Source organism: Aspergillus vadensis (assembly GCF_003184925.1).
Source record: "Aspergillus vadensis CBS 113365 unplaced genomic scaffold BO88scaffold_24, whole genome shotgun sequence".
Lineage (NCBI taxonomy): Eukaryota > Fungi > Ascomycota > Eurotiomycetes > Eurotiales > Aspergillaceae > Aspergillus > Aspergillus vadensis.
In genome coordinates, this window is record NW_020292062.1 from 386,018 (window position 1) to 404,453 (window position 18,436).

At 51.9% G+C, this 18,436-nt stretch overlaps 7 protein-coding genes across 7 annotated transcripts; 2 read left to right on the forward strand and 5 right to left on the reverse strand.

The window, feature by feature from the left end:
* Positions 1–298: 298 nt before the first annotated feature.
* On the forward strand, positions 299–837 carry BO88DRAFT_135779 (uncharacterized protein). The gene has a single exon (XM_025701419.1). The coding sequence runs from the start codon at positions 363–365 to the stop codon at positions 711–713; it is 351 nt and encodes a 116-aa protein (XP_025559475.1). The 5' UTR covers positions 299–362; the 3' UTR covers positions 714–837.
* A 1,307-nt stretch (positions 838–2,144) lies between these two features.
* On the forward strand, positions 2,145–4,164 carry akr1 (putative aldehyde reductase (AKR1)). Its single transcript, XM_025709645.1, has 8 exons — positions 2,145–2,641; positions 2,694–2,781; positions 2,839–2,852; positions 2,903–2,987; positions 3,037–3,129; positions 3,180–3,374; positions 3,425–3,553; positions 3,611–4,164. Exons 1-8 carry the CDS (start codon positions 2,595–2,597, stop codon positions 3,962–3,964), a joined length of 1,005 nt encoding a protein of 334 aa, XP_025559476.1. The 5' UTR covers positions 2,145–2,594; the 3' UTR covers positions 3,965–4,164.
* Positions 4,165–4,562: 398 nt separating this feature from the next.
* BO88DRAFT_418332 (uncharacterized protein) lies at positions 4,563–5,732 on the reverse strand (the record flags this gene model as incomplete). Its single annotated transcript, XM_025708342.1, has 4 exons — positions 4,563–4,989; positions 5,089–5,277; positions 5,315–5,403; positions 5,589–5,732. The coding sequence occupies 4 exons, from the start codon at positions 5,730–5,732 to the stop codon at positions 4,563–4,565; spliced, it is 849 nt and encodes a 282-aa protein (XP_025559477.1).
* Positions 5,733–6,940: 1,208 nt separating this feature from the next.
* On the reverse strand, positions 6,941–9,037 carry BO88DRAFT_394819 (S53 family peptidase; the record flags this gene model as incomplete). Its single annotated transcript, XM_025705166.1, has 5 exons — positions 6,941–8,051; positions 8,099–8,219; positions 8,264–8,484; positions 8,528–8,791; positions 8,835–9,037. The coding sequence occupies 5 exons, from the start codon at positions 9,035–9,037 to the stop codon at positions 6,941–6,943; spliced, it is 1,920 nt and encodes a 639-aa protein (XP_025559478.1).
* A 1,445-nt stretch (positions 9,038–10,482) lies between these two features.
* Positions 10,483–12,325, reverse strand: BO88DRAFT_456921 (sugar porter family MFS transporter; the record flags this gene model as incomplete). Its single annotated transcript, XM_025710957.1, has 5 exons — positions 10,483–11,237; positions 11,300–11,664; positions 11,717–11,793; positions 11,844–11,967; positions 12,024–12,325. 5 exons carry the CDS (start codon positions 12,323–12,325, stop codon positions 10,483–10,485), a joined length of 1,623 nt encoding a protein of 540 aa, XP_025559479.1.
* Positions 12,326–14,159: 1,834 nt separating this feature from the next.
* On the reverse strand, positions 14,160–16,798 carry BO88DRAFT_407440 (uncharacterized protein). Its single transcript, XM_025707428.1, has one exon. The coding sequence runs from the start codon at positions 16,526–16,528 to the stop codon at positions 14,414–14,416; it is 2,115 nt and encodes a 704-aa protein (XP_025559480.1). The 5' UTR covers positions 16,529–16,798; the 3' UTR covers positions 14,160–14,413.
* A 193-nt stretch (positions 16,799–16,991) lies between these two features.
* On the reverse strand, positions 16,992–18,419 carry BO88DRAFT_407441 (putative guanine deaminase). Its single transcript, XM_025707429.1, has one exon. It carries the CDS (start codon positions 18,391–18,393, stop codon positions 17,026–17,028), a length of 1,368 nt encoding a protein of 455 aa, XP_025559481.1. The 5' UTR covers positions 18,394–18,419; the 3' UTR covers positions 16,992–17,025.
* Between the last annotated feature and the right edge of the window lie 17 nt (positions 18,420–18,436).

An 18,436-nucleotide genomic window follows, 5' to 3' on the forward strand; every position in this document is an offset into this window, starting at 1 on the left:
CGCCATGGCCTCACACAATACGCAGTAAGGGGCAGCTGGCGACGCCTCTAACCACATCCGGGCTAGTCTGGCCCTTCTCCGGCCATTTAATCGTCAGGATCTGAAGTTGAGTGTAACCCCAGTGGAGTCTCGATGTTCCTGATGGTGGACGTTTCCCCGCCCCCATTGGTCGCCTGCCCCCGGCCCAAGAACCGCTAGTGACGGATCCATCCTTAGTGCCATCCAGCCATGCCCCGTTCGGAGCTAGGCCACGTTACTTGCAGATACACCTGGAGTGTGAAACCTGGAGGTGGAACAACCGAGAACGGTCTTGGAGAGAGGCAGGAAAAGGCTGAGGAGGGTACAATAACTGACGGTGAGGGATGAGGTCCACAGTAACATGCTTACTCGTTATACAGCAGCCGGTTTGGTTTGGAACCAGCTGTTTTGCCTATCTCGTTGCAGGGCCAAGAAGCCACTCGTCACGGAGTACGTCACCCTATGAGGACTACGACCAAATGATGCTTGACGGGTCATTTCCGGCGCGTCGGGCCCATCCGGACACATGCAGGTGTCGGTATATCGCAGCATATGCCACGCAGCTGTCGCACGGCTCCTGGTGGATCGCATCGTTGATGACCGGCGAATATATCTTTCGTGCAGCCGCCCTGAGCCACCACTGCTTATATCTTCCGGCATTATGCAGTACGCGCGTCTGTCGATGTGATGCGTGATATTACTGTAAAGCAGGAATCAGAAGTGTACTTCAGACTTAGCAGCTTTACAGATTAGTATAGGGGTCTTCATGCTTACGCTCCGTATGCTAGTAACATTGGCCTGATTTCTGTTCTATAGTTGAAGGATAGCTATGTTGACCTGTTGTAACAAGCTTTGGCCCAGTACTAGATATCTGATTCACTATAATCTTAGCCCACATGCCCCTAAATAGAAGCAGGATTAAGCCACGTGGTGGTACAGCATGACAGGTGTGGACCATCCAGCAGTGGTGTACGTATGTTGACTGTTATTGCTCCCGCAAGTCAAGGTGGGCCAGTTCCAGACACCTTCGAAAGTGGACGGAATATGGAGAATTGATCTACCATACCCAGAACAGTTAGCAGTAGACTCTATGCCGTATGGATTTTCAGCAGATAATGATACACCCACTCAACGAGTTGGTGGGCGAAGAAAGCAAGTTGATGAGGTATTGCGAGCTATAAGTGCCTAACTAATGTCTTCAGCCGGTCCACCTCCTTGCAGCAATTGCAGCAAGCACAGTACACATGACAGCCGCAGAACCAGAGCAGCCACGTCAAGATTAAATTTCGAGCCTCAGCGTTAAGCATAGATTAGCCCGGACGTACAGATCGGCCCATAGGTTGTCCCTGACGGATGTCGGACCAGGACGGGATTGGTGGTATTGTAGATAGTGTTGCGGATAAATTGACCACGATTGATACGATCCAGATGTACGTGCTGCTATCGCTATACTTGGGCGTTAATTAGCATGTTTGGTTAGCTGAGCACTCTGCCTCGCTGCTTTGAAAGCTAATATGGAGACACAACATAGTCTACCGGTCAGTCCCCGGAGATTCACATAATCGCAGTTGTAGGTGGCATTGAATCTACTCAGGTGGCCGACATGCTCTTCGCAGTCATGATCAACATCAGCTTGAGACAAGAACGTGGTTAGACTTTCTCATTCAACCGAACAGGAAGCTGGAAGCGCGGCACGTCTCAGAAATTAGCCGTGGTGGTCGGCGAGGAAGCCGAGCGGATGATTGGACTGCTGAACGAGGCAATTATCCGTGCGGGAAGCGGGTTGATGCGGATGATTTGGAGGTGATTTGGGGAAGTCTGACCCCGCAGAGATGCAAAGATGCAGAAGAGATGTGTAAGCGAAATGTTCCAGATTCCATGGCTTCTCTCAAACGAGATGTAAATCGTTGAGTCGAAATCTCAATGCTCGGATCATGTGCCTGGCAGATAATGTTAGTAATGGGGCCTGAGTAAAATATCATAAGGACAGTGATTGGTGGAAAATTATTTGTAGGGGTCCCAAAGAGGAAACGTGTTTTGGCGGGGACGAGAATTCGGAGGAATGTCTGCCGCCTGACATCATCACTGACTGTCTCTGACTTTCTCTTGACGGCCATCAACTGCTGGAGGTGTGTACTCCATCAGAGTTGAAAACACAATAGCCATTGGCAAAATACCATTGCAACCTCAATTCTCGGGAAATAAATGGCGTGTCTGACCATGGTTTCCTCATCTCGGGGTCGGAATTAACCGACAGACCGAGAAGTATCTCTGAAGATGAATGGAATGGGAATGGGAACATCCCACGCACGCCCCACCGAGGGGTCCCAGTTACTGCTGGCGGGGTAAACTTCCCCTCGAAAAGCATCAACAGCCACTCATCGTCGCGGCACCTCCTCCATCGACTTCGATGATGGACTAGAGCCATGCTATGTGACCCCCACCGGAGGACCTCGGCCGTCTGGAAGCGCTCCCTATTTCTGTCGCGCTCGCCCTCCCCTTCTTCCTTCAGTCTTTCCCTTCTTTCTTCATCTCTCCTATCTCTATTCTCCTCGTGAATCTCATCCTCTTACACAATGTCTCTCGGAAAGAAGGTTACTCTCAACTCCGGTGCTCAGATCCCGTATGTATCTCCTGTCTCTGCTTGCGCAATCGCAATTGCTGACCCCAATTAGCCAGCTGGGATTTGGTACCTGGCAGTCTGCCCCCGGTCAGGTCGGTGATGCCGTCTACGAGGCCTTGAAGGCCGGTTACCGCCACTTGGTAAGTCATACTTCCTGAGCCCTATTCGGTGAATAATCAGTTACTAACACGATCTAGGATCTGGCTACTATGTAGGTTCCGACACTCACCTCAAATCGATCACACAAGCTAATCCCCGCAGCTACCAGAACCAGCGCGAGGTCGCCGAGGGCATTAAGAGAGCCTACAAGGACGTTCCTGGCCTCAAGCGTGAGGACATCTTCATCGTAAGCACATTCCATACATCCCACCTCTAGCCTATACTAACCTCCGCAGACCTCCAAGCTGTGGAACTCCCAGCACGACCCCGCCGTTGTTGAGAAGGCTCTGGACGAGTGCCTTGCCGAGCTCGAGCTCGACTACCTCGATGTGCGTTCCTTGATGACCGACATCCACCAACGATCACTAACATCTTCCAGCTCTACCTCGTCCACTGGCCCGTTTCCTTCACCACCGGTTCCGAGCTCTTTCCCCTCGTCAAGGACAGCTCCGTTGAGGGCGGTGATGTCGTGATCAACGACAACATCTCCATTGTCGACACCTGGAAGGCCATGACCCAGCTCCCCAAGAGCAAGGCCCGCACCGTCGGTGTCTCCAACCACATGGTCCATCACGTAAGTCGCTTCATACCCACTGCTCATCAACACATAGTAACCTCCGACAGCTCGAGGCCATCATCAACGCCACCGGCGTTGTCCCCGCCGTCAACCAGATCGAGCGCCACCCCGTTCTCCAGAGCAACGAGCTCATCGAATACTGCCAGAAGAAGGGCATCCACGTGACTGCCTACTCCGTACGTTCTCCCTTCACAATCATGCCAGGCACAACCACTAATGAACGATGAATACAGGCCTTCGGTAACAACGGCTTCGGCGTCCCCCTCCTCGTCACCCGCCCCGAAGTCAAGGAAGTCGCCGAGTCTGCCTCCAAGCGTCTTGGCACCACCGTCACCCCCGCTCAGGTCATCCTGGCCTGGTCCCAGGTCGGCGGCCACAGTGTCATCCCCAAGTCGGTTACGCCATCCCGCATCCAGGAGAACTTCAAGGAGGTGGAGCTCACTCCCGAGGAAATCGCCAAGGTGTCCGAGCTGGGCAAGGACCGCAGACGCTACAACACTCCTTACATTGCTAACAAGCCTCGCTGGGATATTGACATCTTCGGTGAGGAGGAGGAGAAGCCTGCTGGTCATAAGGTGATTGTTTAAGTGCTGGTCGCTGGGAACTCTCGCTTGTATGATGATGATGATTATGTGATGGGTTATATATTGTGTAGGAGATAGAGAAATGTGAAAATAGATTTGGTCTCCATATTGCTGATACTTACCTGGCTGAATGGAAGGAAAGAGAAAAGGTGTGTTTCAAGTAGTAGTAGGTAGTAGAGGCTATGGTTGACATTATAGCTGGTGTATATTACTAGAGAAGATAGGTCGAAAAAATTGATTGTTTAGTAATTATACGCTACCGGCACTGTGTATCCTCAGGATGAATTCAACTAGACTAACTGCTTCACTTCTTACATGCCCACATATCTTTGCTAAAACGAGCAAGCCAACAAGCAACCCCAAGAATTTCATGCCCTTCTATCTATACTTTAGACATAAGCAACAGTCTATATAACAGTCACACAAAAGCAACCTTCTACCAACTTTCCAAACCACCCAAACGCTCCCTATAAAACTCACAAGCTAAGCACCCGATGATAACCTTTTTATTAAAAATGCCCCAACATGACAGAACGCGACCAACCCCTTAACCAAGAACAACCCCAAACAAAACCTTTTGGCCATTCTTCCTCCTCCCAGCTTACCAAAACCCAAGGCATCCATCCTTCCTATGCTTCACACAAATCATGACTCCGGAGTCTAGAGCCAGGGGTAGACTTTCATCAAGATGACCCTCCGGGTCGATGTGAGCTTGAAACCCATACTCCTTTAATTCATCCTGCAGATCCTTGGCCCTGGCGATCAAGTTGCCCAGGGATTCAGACATTGGCCTTCCTGTGTATGTAGAGTCAGTAGGGAAGAGACGACTTTCCAGAGGGTTGCTTTTCTTCCCGGAGAAGCTACCCCGAGTGCTGCTGTTGCTGTCATCGCAACCCCAAGCGTTCCTGCAGAGATATTTCCAGATAGCATGTATAGCCATCTGCCTGGATTTATCCATATGCTTGTAGCCGAGATAGCGGTCGCAATGCTTCCGTATGTCTTTCCAGATAAGGTCGAATTCGCCCTTCCTGTGGATTGATTATTTGCCATAGGGGTTAGCTTGGCAGAAACGCATGGCTAGGGAAGGGAAGTAGTAGTAGTAGTAGTAGTAATTGATCTGATCTTACAGTGAAATTGCTACTTTCATTTTATCATAGAAGATTTGAGCTTTCTCGGCCAAGGCCTTGTCTTCTCGAGCTTTGGTGATATGCTTCTCGGCCTCTTTCTGCTTTTGCTCTGCGCGTTTGGCTGTTTCTTTCGCGTGAATCTTCCAGCTTTGTAGCTCATCGGTAATAGACTGCGCATGGTCTGCATTGCTAACTCATTAGTTTATATTTTTATTTTTATTTTTACTGTACTTTGATGGGCAGCAAAGACTCAGGTCTAGATTCCCCCAGACCCAACGATTCAGCAAGAACGTCGTTCACCGTGGTATGCTCACGCTGTAGTCAATTGACATCAACTTCAAGATCTCCGTTGGTCTCCTGTAGACCACGGCACAATGTGCGAAGGGTAATGCACTCGTCCTTCAACCGCCGATTCTCCGCTCTCAAGCTATTTAGTTCGTTCAAGTCGGAAACGGCTCGTTCGGTGATTTCAGACTGGGAGAGATTACTACCAGCCGTACCGGTGGCCGTGGCAAGCTTGCCTCGGTTGCGCTGGAGTTCTTTGATGCGTCGTAGATGGTGGTAGGGGTCGAGTCTGATATCTTCGTCCCGAGATGCGAGGCAATCTGTACACAGTGTTTGCGGAATATGGATTCAGAGGACATTGTATATGGTAGCTTTCTGGGCAGATGTGTAGATGGGTTTGTGTGTGTAACTTTTTTGGAAGAGGGAGGGAGAGAACAGCCTTTCGCTCGGTGGATGGAGGTATAGGTTAGGTACTGGGCTGTAAGGGGTAGGGTTAGGTATGCGGGGGAGGAGCAGAGACAGAGAAAAATCTTTGATTTGCACATTTATTGCAGTTTTTGCTGCTTACCTTCGTGATAATTGGTAGATACTACAGTGGAAGGGCTTTTCAGCTGACAGCCTTACTTATACATGAAGGCAGGGATATCGTGTCCAATCAGCCATGACCACGTTAGGATGGTGTTGTCAGTGCTGAGTCTCTTTGCGCAGCACTATTCGGCTGGCTGTTCTGGCATTGACGAATAGACAGTGAGGAATTGAAAGTTGTTGTGGAAGAAATACAGCCTTGTTCAAAGCAATGTGCGGGGGGTTGGAATCGATAACACAGAGAAGTAATTGTAGAAGTAATGGGGTCTTTCGACACGACTGGCCCCTTCTGTATTTTTGAAGTGATCGTATCAAGTAGTTAACGAATAATTAGGATATTTGTTTTGTTTTGATATACCACAAGAAATGGAAGTTCTGTTCACTATTTGCCCTGCATAAGATGGAAGATACTATTACCCAGATACAGTTCGATCATGCGTAGGGGCATAATCAGAAAGTGTAAGAGAGTCTTCACAGAGTTGCAGATATAGGGGCAGGTACTCGCAATGCAAAAGTATTCAAGATGGCACAAGTCTGCACTCATATGATTAGTTAATGGATCGGTTGCTTGATTGTTTGTAGGTTGGGTCTTAGCCTGAGATCGATGAAGTACAGCTAGCATACCCTTATTAGATCGACTCCCAGTTAGAAGAAATATTCTTTTGTAGGATTTACTAGCGTTGTAGCTCTGTAGAATAAGTAGTTATAGCTTAATGTGTCAGGAAATGGATATCGCAAGAAATTGGAGATATGAGACCTTAGATGAGAATCTCTACTATATAGAGTGGCAACATTATTAGCATCTATACACTAATCGCCATGCAGCTGCCCAGATCAACCACTGACTCAAGTCTACTCTATGTCTGATAATACTAGCCCAGAAGTATCATAGTAGCAGCAGACCCGATCAAGTCATAGATTCGTAGAAGTTAATTGTATTACAACCAATAACCTAATAAGGCCTCAGAGTCTCCCCACCTCATCAATCAAGCTTCGTAAACAAATCCATCAACCTCTCAAACCTGGGCGTCCCCAACCCCGTAACAGGATCCCACCCCGTCGCAACCGGAAACCCATCCGTCCCACACCCCGGATTCTCCCCAACGGTAACATCCCTAAACGCCTCGGGATGTTCATACAACACCGGATTGACAAACCCCACCGTAGACTTCCCCTTCGCCAACCTCTCCTCATTAATGCGCGTCAACATGGCCGCGAACGCCGGCGCCGCGGCAGAGGTACCGCCTACCAATGTGGCTTCGCCCTGGTTATAGATGATGATGTTGTCTGCGATTGCAGAGACATCGGGGTATCCTCGTCCGATGCGGTTGTAGATCCCGTTTGCGTTGGAGAAGTCTGTGTAGTTTACTTCTGAGTAGTAGGGGTAGGTGAGCTCGTCGGAGGTAGTGGAGAAATAGGCTTCCACGGAGTGGTTCTGATATGCTGGTCGGGCGTAGATGTTGCTGAACCCCCCGCCGGAGGGGAAGCGGGTGACTGCGATTTCTTCGTCTTTGGCTGCGTCAGAGCCTAGCGGGAGGTATGTGCCTCCTACTACGGTTAGGTAGGGACATGTGGCTGGGAAGTCCGGGACGAAGATGCTGTCTGAGGTGCCCAGGCAGGCGCCGGTGCTGGAGGCAACGCCGGAGTCGCCGGATGCCACGACGACCGTGATTCCCTGGAGGCCGAGTTTCATGAATTCGTGGCATTGGCGGCGTTGGTAGGCGATGGGGAGCTCGGCTTCGGGGCTGCCGTAGGAGATGGAGATTACGTTCGTCGGGGTGTAAACACCGCATTGTTTGGGGGAGTTGTAGCCGTCTGGGGAGGGATCTGGGTATTGTGGGTCTAGGGAGGAGGTTTCGTTGCAGTAGGAGCCGTCGATGGCGTAGAGGAAGTTGTTGAGGATCCCTTTGTAGTTGTAGTTGTCTTCGTAGTTGGGGTCGTCGGTTTGGTAGAGGATGGTGTTTTGGGGCCAGACGATTGGGTAGGCTATTTGGAAGTCGAGGTCGGATTCGGGGCCCGCGTTGGTGACGTCTGTTGGCGCGGTAGCTCCGTCGATGGAGTCAAGGGTTGGATGGGTGCCTTGGGGAATCTCGCTGGGCGGTGTTAGTTGTGATTTAGGGGGTGGATGAAGGGGTTGGACCTGGCAAAATTGGAGAAGAAAAGGTTCAGGTCTTCTTGACTGTAGATGTCTCCTAGGTCTTCGAAGATGCCAAGCTCGTTGCCCTTTGTGGCCGTTGTTCCTTTGGTGATGTTGTACATGGCTGGACCGTTAGCGTGGGTCATGGAGTCGGGTGGATGAACATACCTCTAATACAGTCTGGTGTCACCGCCAGATCGCAGTGTGCTAGCGGGTCGTCGAAGATCTTGGTGATATTGATTGGTAGTGGAGCGAGAATTGGGGGCAGACTACCAAGGAAGCGATTCTCTGTATCTCTCTTCTTGGAGGGCATGCCGCGCACTTCCAACATCTTCACTCCTGGTGTGATGTAGTCGATGTGTGATTGAATAGCCTCGGGCACGTGGTATCTAACCAGTTAGCGGTGTCATGATACGTAGAAGATGGACTCACTCGTGGCATGTCACATGGGAGCTTCCCGTGTCGGCGTGGGAATAGATGTAGTATTCTGTCTGCAGCAGCTGCTCCACATCGCTTGCGTGGGCATCGAACTGCAGCCATTGCTTATTGTAGGATTGTGAGATGCGGCTTGGAGCAATGCCAGCAGACTCAATCCAGGCTCGGACGTTCTCCACGGCCTCATTCGACGGAGCGAATAGGTCATGCACCTCCTCGCTGGAGAGATGCTGTCCGTAGCGAGACGATTGTGGATGAGATCTAAACCATTAGCTTGGCCCTGATGAGGGATAATACAACATACACCTCCATCAATAGATCGTGACCGCGATCCAAGTTGGACTGAGCAAGCCCTATTCGCATAGGTAGCATAGCACTCTTGTCCAACCGGCTTTCCTCTACCCAGACTCTGGGCAATGCATCGCGCCGCTCATGAACGACATAGTCACGGGGCGTTGGGCTAGCCAGAGCGACCGTAACACTGAGAAAGAGAAGTGAGGCACGCATGTTGACAGCAGCGACAGAACAAGCGTGGCGTGCAAAACATTATGCAAAAACGGTGGGAGCTGCGAGAAATATATGCTGGTTGACAGAACGCTGCTGATCCCATTGACTCGCATCACTTTCTCATCGACACGCTGACGTTTGCACTCCAACATCTCATCGACAGAAACCCCTGCCTAGAGGGTATGGCATGGACTCCAAACCCTGATAAGAGACATCGACATCCATCGCCAATAAGGAACCTGACTAGTGCAGATCACACTGGATCGTCCTGACCAAGACCCGCTGTCCGTGTAAGCACCAATTGCTGTGCTATTGTCGTTAGCCAAAGGCTGTTCAGGACATCCACAGCAGAACAAATTCGCTGGTTTCAATGATCAAGTGACAAACATGTTGCTCAATGGCAAAATCCCCTATCATCAATCATAAATAAACCGGTCAATTCCACCACTAAACCGTTATCACCAACCCAACAAAAGAAAACACAGCCATAGCGGAAAAAACAAGCACGACACACAATCAATTGTCCGATCTGCACGAGAGCAATAGACAGCGGGCTGTAAAGCCTAAGTCGTGGGTATGTGTGGGTAAAACTATGCCACTAGTGGTGGCTCCATGACGGGCGATCAGCGCCAGACACTAAAGCTTGTCTTCGGAGTCGGACAATCCACGCGGAAAGCTTGAGTTGGTCTTGATAGCGCCAGGGGAGAGATAATTCCCCTTTCTCATTTCTTCGCTGATGGATGTTGGGGATTATCTGGTGTAACTTGTTGAATTTTAGGTCTGAAGTATGACCTTGTGCCATGAGCTAGCTAATTGTTAGGGATATTTAGTAAGTCCAGCGTGATCACTCAACACGGGGGTTTATCAAAGCGCACCTTAACAAGCAATAGTTTGTTTTATCTCCACTGGTGGGTCATATTTTCCTTTTTCAGGAACCATAGTGTCAATAATTCTCTCCACCTGGTGGGCAGACGATAGACTGGTAAGCTTCACAGGATGACATCACTAGCGACGGGTATTTGGTTTAATCTGAAAGCAGAAAGCCCAAGTGGATTTCACTAGGCAAGTAGATCAATTTTGCAACTATTTGCTGATGTTCTTCAGTTTGAGTTGGAAAATTGTGCTGGATTGTGCGGAGTTGTGAGCACAACGTAGAAATTGGCTGGAGCAATGCTATGCTTACCTGGGTCGGCGAAGCCATCACTTGATTCTCAGGAAGTGACAATGATACCCACTAACTAGGGGTATTAGTATCTAGTATGAAGTGCTGGAAATATAGAAAGTTTTCAGAAAATGTTGCACAAATATGTCGAGTGGACAAATGATATGTTATTCATCTTGCATTAAGCCGACAACTGTCTATCTAACTCCTTTTAGTATATACTTCAGACACTGTATCGTCCCCCTCACTAACCTCCATCATTACCGACCACTAATCTTTCACCTCAAGCAATCTTTTCCGGGGTAGCAGTGACCTCCTGATGAATAGTCTGTCCACCAGCAACCTTCTTGTCATCGTCAAAGCCAACCTCCTCGATGTGTGCACCACGCGAGTACTCGTTCTTCGTCTTCCAGGCGGGCGTACCAATGTACGGGATACCGTTGGGATCAGTGAAGATGGCCTCGACCTCTTCCAGGGTCTTACCCGTGGTCTCGGGGAAGAAGAAGAAAATGTGCAGGAACATGGCGGTACAGAAGACACCGAAGAGGATGTAGACCTTCCACTGGATGTTTACAAAGGCCGGGGGAACGAAGTAGCTGAGGGCGAAGTTGAACGCCCAGTTGGCCGAAGTGCAGAGGGCGGTAGCCTTGCCACGCACACGCAGAGGGAACAGTTCCGGGGGATAGACCCAGCTGGCGGGACCGAAGGAGATGGCGTATGAGGCCACGAAAAGGTAGGTACTGGCAATGACAGCCTTGCTGGGCGCGCCATGGATGACCCAGGACTCGGCCTCCACGTGGTTGAGACCACCGGGCGGCGCGGGGTGTCCGTAGCTGGCCATCAGACCGGCATTGATATACATCCAGATCATCATGAAGAGGGAACCGATCAAGAAGGTCGGGCGACGGCCCCACTGATCACCCCAAATCAGAGCCGGCACGGTCATGCACACGTTGATCACGTATTGGATACTGGAGGAGATAAGGTTGTTGTTGCCCTTCAGGCCGGCCATGGCAAAGACGTAAGTAATGTAGTACACTAGAACGAACAGTTAGTATTGCTAACCACTACCCACCCATACAGGCTTGGAAGAGACTTACTCATGACGTTCATTCCCGTCAACTGAGACCAGATTTGAACAAAGATACCCACATGGGTACGGTTGAGCATGTTAGGCTTGAACAGCTCGAGGTAGGAGACATCCGCGTTTTGACGCTCAAATTCGCACATGCTCTTGATCTCTTCATATTCGCGCAGCACAAAGGGAGAGTTCGGGTCGCCCTGACCGTGGACGAGAGTCAAGACAGCGTGGCACTCCTCCCATCGGTCCTTGCGTGCCAACCAACGGGGCGACTCGGGCAGGAGCATCATACCCAAGAACAGTAGCACGGCAGGGATCATCTGCAGACCCCAAGGGATCCGGAAGGCCGCCGTACCCTTGATGAAGCTGCAGCCATAGGAGACGCTGAATAACGTGTGAGATGAGGGACGGCAACTGATGGTGGGCAACAACTTACTAGAACATGATCAGAATACCCCAGGTAATAGCCCATTGCTGCAGACCGACGACACGACCACGCTTGGTTGGAGGTGCCTAAAAGGTTAGCACCACACGCAGCAGGAAGCATTATAGGATCGACATACAATCTCCGAAATGTACACCGGTACCTGAGCGGAGCAGATACCCACACTCAGACCGTTGATGATACGACCGACAATCAGCATGGGAATGTTCTGGGAGGCACAGACAATGATAGATCCAATGCACCTATGCAGACATGCATGGTTAGTAGAGCCAAAGGTGCAGCAATGTCAGGCACTTACCAGATAACGGAACCGATTTGAATGGCGGAACGACGACCAAGGATATCCGAGATGAAACCCGAGATCAACGAACCCAGCCAGGAACCAGCAGCCATGGAGGCGGTGATACCACCCTGCACACTCGCACTGGGACCTTGACAAACCCTCGTGCCATCATCATCATAAGTGACAGGGGCCTGGTTGAAATAACAGAGATAGGCATCGGTCTCGATGATGGCGGACATCGACGAGATATCGAAACCGAACAGACCACCGCCGACGACGGCGATGGCCGCAATGAAATAAAGATTGCCGATGGCCATGATGCCAGCTGGTTCCTCTCACGGCAGGAGATTCTGGGGGAAAGAAGAAAGAAATCTCGGGGAACCACCGAAGAAAGCAAAAGAAGAACGCAGGAGAAGCCGGGGAAAAGACGGGGGATTTAAGGAAAGCGAACCCCGGGAACGGATGGCACCAGATGAAATGAACCACAGTGAGACAGGAGCAAATGCCGCGGGGTCGACGCAGAAAACCGCCATGATGGCCGGTTGAATTGTCAAACCTAAAGGGTGGTAGAGGGACTGTTCCGAGCCGATTAGCACGGCAAAGCAGACCCATGCCAGGCGAGATTAGACCGACCTCTGACTAGCGGAGAGACAGGCATATCCGGTTAGGTCAAGGTTCAGCTGGACTAGCGATTGGATGCATGCAGCAAAAGGCGGTCCACCAGGAGCTGACATGGGGGGCATTGCCCATGGGTCAGTCGGCTGGCCGTGAGCCCATCCGTCGCATGGGAAAAAACCGGGGCAAGCACATGGTCTGGAGGGTCGAGTGGGCATGAAACGAGCCATCAGGAGGCAGATGGGGAGGGGTCGAGAGAATGATCCAGAATCCACTCGACCTGAACGATGCACGGCGAATTCTATCTCGACTTCAGCGGTATGTCTACATCGGGATGGCCGAATGTGACCGTAGTCGGGTAGGTGGCTGAAAGCGTGGGCGGCGGTCCAAGCCGGCCAGCACGTTCAGAAAAGCCATCGGACACGCAAGGCAGGCAACCCTGAAGGCTGAAGACCGAAGACGGGTCAGCCGAGAGTCGGAGGCCGCGATCCAGCGTAAGCGTGGAGGCAGAGAAGGTGGAGGTGGAGGATTCCGGGGATTGGGTGGATCGGCATTGTCGTTCCCTTTCCCGGCCAAGGCGGGATACAGTCCGGAGTCAATTGGGAAATTCCTGCAGGCCAGCAACGCAATGCCAGCGGGGACGGTGCAGCGACAGTGTAACTATAACTGACTCGATGCAGAGGTGTTATCTAATATGAACCGATTATAGCTAAAATTCGGTGAAGGCGAGCAAACAACATCCAGTTCGGGGGGGAATGGAGAAGAGGATGGGGGACTTGAGATTGCGGAGAGACACCGACCGGCTTCCCCAGAGCACATGACTCGACCCTCAGGCAATCAGGCTCTCGCCCGGCCCAGAGCCTAATTAGGCTTAAATCTCGACTTTCAGGGTCTTGGCCATGATACACCTTCCCTAGACCGGCTAGTATGGGTGGGTATCTTACGGAAGGTATCCTATCACAACCATTCACAATAAGACAGGAACAGGAAAACATTGATTTACTTTGGATAATGGAAACACCCCGGGCCCCCCCGTATAATATTTTCACAAGGGTTTGATTATTACCCCCAGTCATATTGCCAGATTCTCATCCCCTGTCGGCTATGATGTGATTGAGACATTCTATGATATTCTCTTCCATCTGCTTCCCGAATGACCAAGTAGATAAATCCCTCATGCAATAATCGCGGGGGACCCCAGTCACCCCAACATGATACTAGTATGTAGCTACCTATTAGTAGTACTCCTGGTCAACTAAACCACGATATGGGACTGGAATTTAGCCGACATTGTACCCTTTCAGCCTTCGCCAAGGACCCTCTAACGTGCTGGATTCCAGCACCGTTGGTTACTAACGTTCGAATTTTTTTCTCATCCACTCAAGCTCTCTTGGCTGATTCGTGGATTTTCTCCGCCCGTCAATGGCCTCCCTCCCATGTTCTACTACTACTAGTACTAGTAGAGCCAGGTTGTCCCCGCCGTACCAAGTGATGTGAGTAATGCAATCAAAGGCTGGTTGGGTGCAAATCCAAAATCGCATCTTCATGTGCGGTATATGTGTATATATATACGACCAGGGTCATTGGCATTACGGAAAATGTCGGGACAAGCCATATCCACTGTCGGGAGTCAGACACAAGCCTCCCCAAGCCGGGAGAAGAGGGGAAGGAAAAGCCAAAAAAGCCACGCAGAGACAAAAGAAGAAACACTAGTCTACTAGACACTCAGCCCATGCAGGGCAGCCAACCCTAATTACCCGGCTGCCCATGCCGACCCCCTTTGCCGCATCTTACACCAGATCCCACTGTGCAATGTAGACAAATTCCATCTGCACCCGACCAACCCGCGCCCGGTATTCCTCCGCTGTCAGCCCCCGGCAGTCCGCTCGATCCCCGAACCGGGTCAGCACCACTATCGGCACCTGTTGGCCCGGCGCCCCCAGCATTCTGGAGTCCGGCACGTCCACGTACCACATATCTCCCCCGCCGTTAGGGTTCGATCCTCGCACCTGTGTAAATACGAGACTCTCCTCCTTCTGCCCGTCCACTCCTTTCACCATCAGTAGGAACAACCCCGGCTTGGCCCGCGTGTGATACTCCAGCGTCCAGTGCTCGCAGATCAGACTGAACTGGAAGCGCACCGGTCCTCCCTGGTGCACTGATATCTGCTTGGCAGCCGGGCGGTAGGACCGCACTCCAATGCTGTGCTTCTCTGCCTCCCCAAAGATCACCGGCTGCTCAACGCACAGCGGTGAACTGGGGTTACCCAGAAGGTACTCCTGCCAGCTGATCTCCGGACGTCCATCGTCACGGTAGAACTGTGTTCGGTCTTCGGGGAAGTGCTTCAGCCCCAGCTCATCATTAGTGTCCGTGAACATGGTCGGGTCGAATTTTTGCTGGTAAGGCTGCCCCTTGCCAAAGACGCACCCAGCACCCCAGCAGGGGTCAATCAGCTTCCACTGCCCATTATCGATCCTGACGACGTTCCAAGCATGACCACCTTGAACGGGGGGTAGTGGAGAGCCGGGAGTAGGGGCCACATATCCATAGCCCTTACCGTGGCCGTGGACGGTCTTCGCCTCCATACCTGCACGGGTAGCAAGCGCAGTGAACAATCCAGCATACCCTTCACACACACCCATTCCCGTCGCGAGTGTATTGGCTGGGGCTTGATTCTGCACCCGATCATTGTAGAAGGCCTCTACGTCATACGCAATATTGTGGTGGAGCCATGTAAAGATGACACGAGCTTTGTCCGTGTGGGACGGAAACGGTGCCGTGAGTTCATTCGCCAGCCAGGACAGATCGTGTGTTGGGAGAGACGTGCGCGGATATCGGGCTGCATGGGCATCGGCAGCTGAAAAGTCGCGGCATTTCAGGCACACAACCGGTGTTGGCACTGTGGGCGCATTGGAAGCATACAAACGAGGCTTCGTAGCTTGGATTTTGGAGAGATCCGGACGCGATGCCAGGGGGATAGGCGGGGGCACGCCATTGGAGCTGGGTTCATGGACAGCTCCATTGGTACTGCCAAACGATTTATTGATCGCCGCGAAACCGGATTGTTTGAGCTTACCCAGCGTATCGTTAGACGGCGGGGGCGGGGGCAGCCTTCGAACTGGTAGTGGCGGGTTCTTCTCTTCCTCTTCGTTGATAGTCGACGACCTGCCGCTGGTTGTCCTAGACGGCAGTGGGGGAGGCGGCCGCGATGCCTGCGAATCATTGCTTTCCACGGAGTAGTTGCTCTGGCTGGATTTCCGCCGCAAGGGCAAAGACGGACGAGGTGGAGATAGCCTGCTGCTACTGCTACTACTTCTCGTAGTGGGCGTCGGTCGCGGTGGTGGTTGTGGCTGGCGTTTAGGGGGCAATGGAGGCAACTCAGCCTCGCCCCACGCGGGGGGCAGGGAGCGGCCAGGGCCTGCGTTGATTGAGCTAGCCGATGTCCTCCCGGTACTTGTAGTTGTTGATCTAGATATATCTGAGGCCATAGACTCCAATGAGCCTTTATGAGAGGGTTGCGTCGGTCTGCGCGGTGGTAGGGCTGGGCGTTGCTGGTCGGAGGGCTTGCGAGCAGGCAAAGGAGGGGGCGTCTTGTGTTTCACTGGGGGCGGTGCTGGTGCAGTTGCGGGACGTGGGACAGGCCTAGGAGGGACCGCATCATTTGAGACGGATGAACGATTGTAGACGGAGCCATTGCTGCCAGCAGCATGGTTATTATAACTGTCGTTGGTGTTGTTGGTGGTGAAGGTCTTGGGTCGCGGAGGAGCAGCTGGACGGGTGGGCATTGGAGTGGGCTGGACAAGCACAGGCTCACTGGTGTCGATTCCTGAGCTTTGACCAACTTGCGCTTGTTTAAGTGCCGCAATCCGTTGCTGGATCGACATGACCTGAGGTTCTTCCGCCATTGTGTTATTACTTTAAGAAGTTCGTGGGTGAGGAAATAAAGGGTAAGCGAATGAATGGCCGTTATTAGGGAACCGTTATCGAGGAGTGGGTTTCAAGAAACGGCGATCGCGAGTGACTAGGATTAGGGATAATTAGGAGGCCATAAAGAAAGGATATAAAGATAAGAAGACTCCCTCAAGGATAGAGGTGGGTGAATGAAAGAAGGCAGAATCCTGAGGGAGGAGGGTTGGAGGCTTAGACTTAAAACCCCCTGCCACGGAGGGGGAAAAGCAGAGGAGGGAGCGAGAGACAGAAGTGGAGAGGGCAAAGCAATGGACGAGGCTGTGAAACAAAACCGGAAACGGGCTCAGCCTTACCAGTGCCTGAGGTGTGGATCAAACCCCCGTCTCCACCCGATTCTCTACTATTATGAGGACTTAACCATTGACAATGAGATTGTACACGCAATGCTTTCCAGATATCGATAAATATAGCAGTCAATACATGACAATCATTTTCAACGCGCAGTATGCACCTCCCGTCCCTTGACAAACACACGTCTAATATTGCGGTCGTCTCCAGTCATCAAGAACTTCTCAAACACCGTCGGCACTCCGTCTTCCTCCTGCACTGGCGCCATTACGCCCTCCTCCTGCGTCCGAACAAGCAGCGCATCAAACTCCTTGCCCACCAGGAAGTTTCCCACCTTCTCCTGCAGTCCGCATACCCGCGCTCCGCCCAGAGTAGCCATATAAAACCCCTCCGTAAGACTTAAAGGCTGATCCTGTCCTTGCGTCATGGTGCACCGCGCCGTCGACACCACAAAGGCAGCCTTCATCACATCGAGCATGGAGCTTGAATAGCCTCCTCCGCAGTCAGTACCTAAGCCAACTTTAATATCCCGACGGAGATACTCTCGCACGGGGGCAACCATGAACTCATCCATCGTAACATTGGGAATAGGGCAGTGAGCGATCCCACACTGCAGCTCCGCCATACGTTCGATCTCTGCATCGGAGAGATAGATCGAGTGAGCAAGGATGCTCCGGTCATTCAGGAGCCCAAGCCGCTCATAGAGCTCCGTTTCACTCTTATCATTGGGGAACAGGGACCTGGTAAAGTCGACCTCACCCCGCGACTCGTTGAAATGTGTCTGGATAGGCAAGTCACGATTTCGATCTGCGACAGCCCCAAGCCCAGCCAAGAGTTCTTCCTCGCAGCATATCGCGAACCGCGGTGTAATCACCGGCGTCACTAGTCCATGCGTGGGATCAAGTTTCCGAACTTGAGCAATAAAGTCTTCCGTTTCGCGGAGGGACTCTTCCACCGACGCGTCCCGGTACCAGTCCGGGGCATGACGAGTCATATTGCACTTTCCGATCAGCGCGCGCTGACCTAGGCTGAGGCAGGTTTCGGCGAGGATGACCGATGCCGGTGCATGACGGGAACCATAGTAGCAGGCGGTCGTCATTCCTTGTTTGAGTCCGCCGCGGACACAGGACGCATAAAGCGACTTGGCATACTCCAGATCGGCGAGTTTGGCTTCATGGCGGAAGGTGATGGTCTCCAGCCAGGTAAGTAGGTCGATGCCCCGCCCCGTGCCGCGCTGGGCCCATTGGGGCGCATGAGTGTGCGTGTCGATGAAGCCGGGGATGAAAAACTCGGTAGGCTCTAGAATGGTCACCGTGCAGGTAGATGCAGAGTAGTGGTATTCTGCAAGGAGATCTGGGATGGAAGTTGTGGGGGTGGATTGGTGGATGGCTTGGATGGTGCCAGTAGGTGAGAGGAGGATGAAAGTCTCAGTAAGGATTTCAAGTTGCTTGGAGCTGAGTGTGTGAATGAAGGTGCCATGGAAGGCTTGAGCTTTGGGTGTTTCATAAGCCATGAGGGGAGTGGCTGCGGTAATAGTTGGGGGGGGAAGGGTTGAT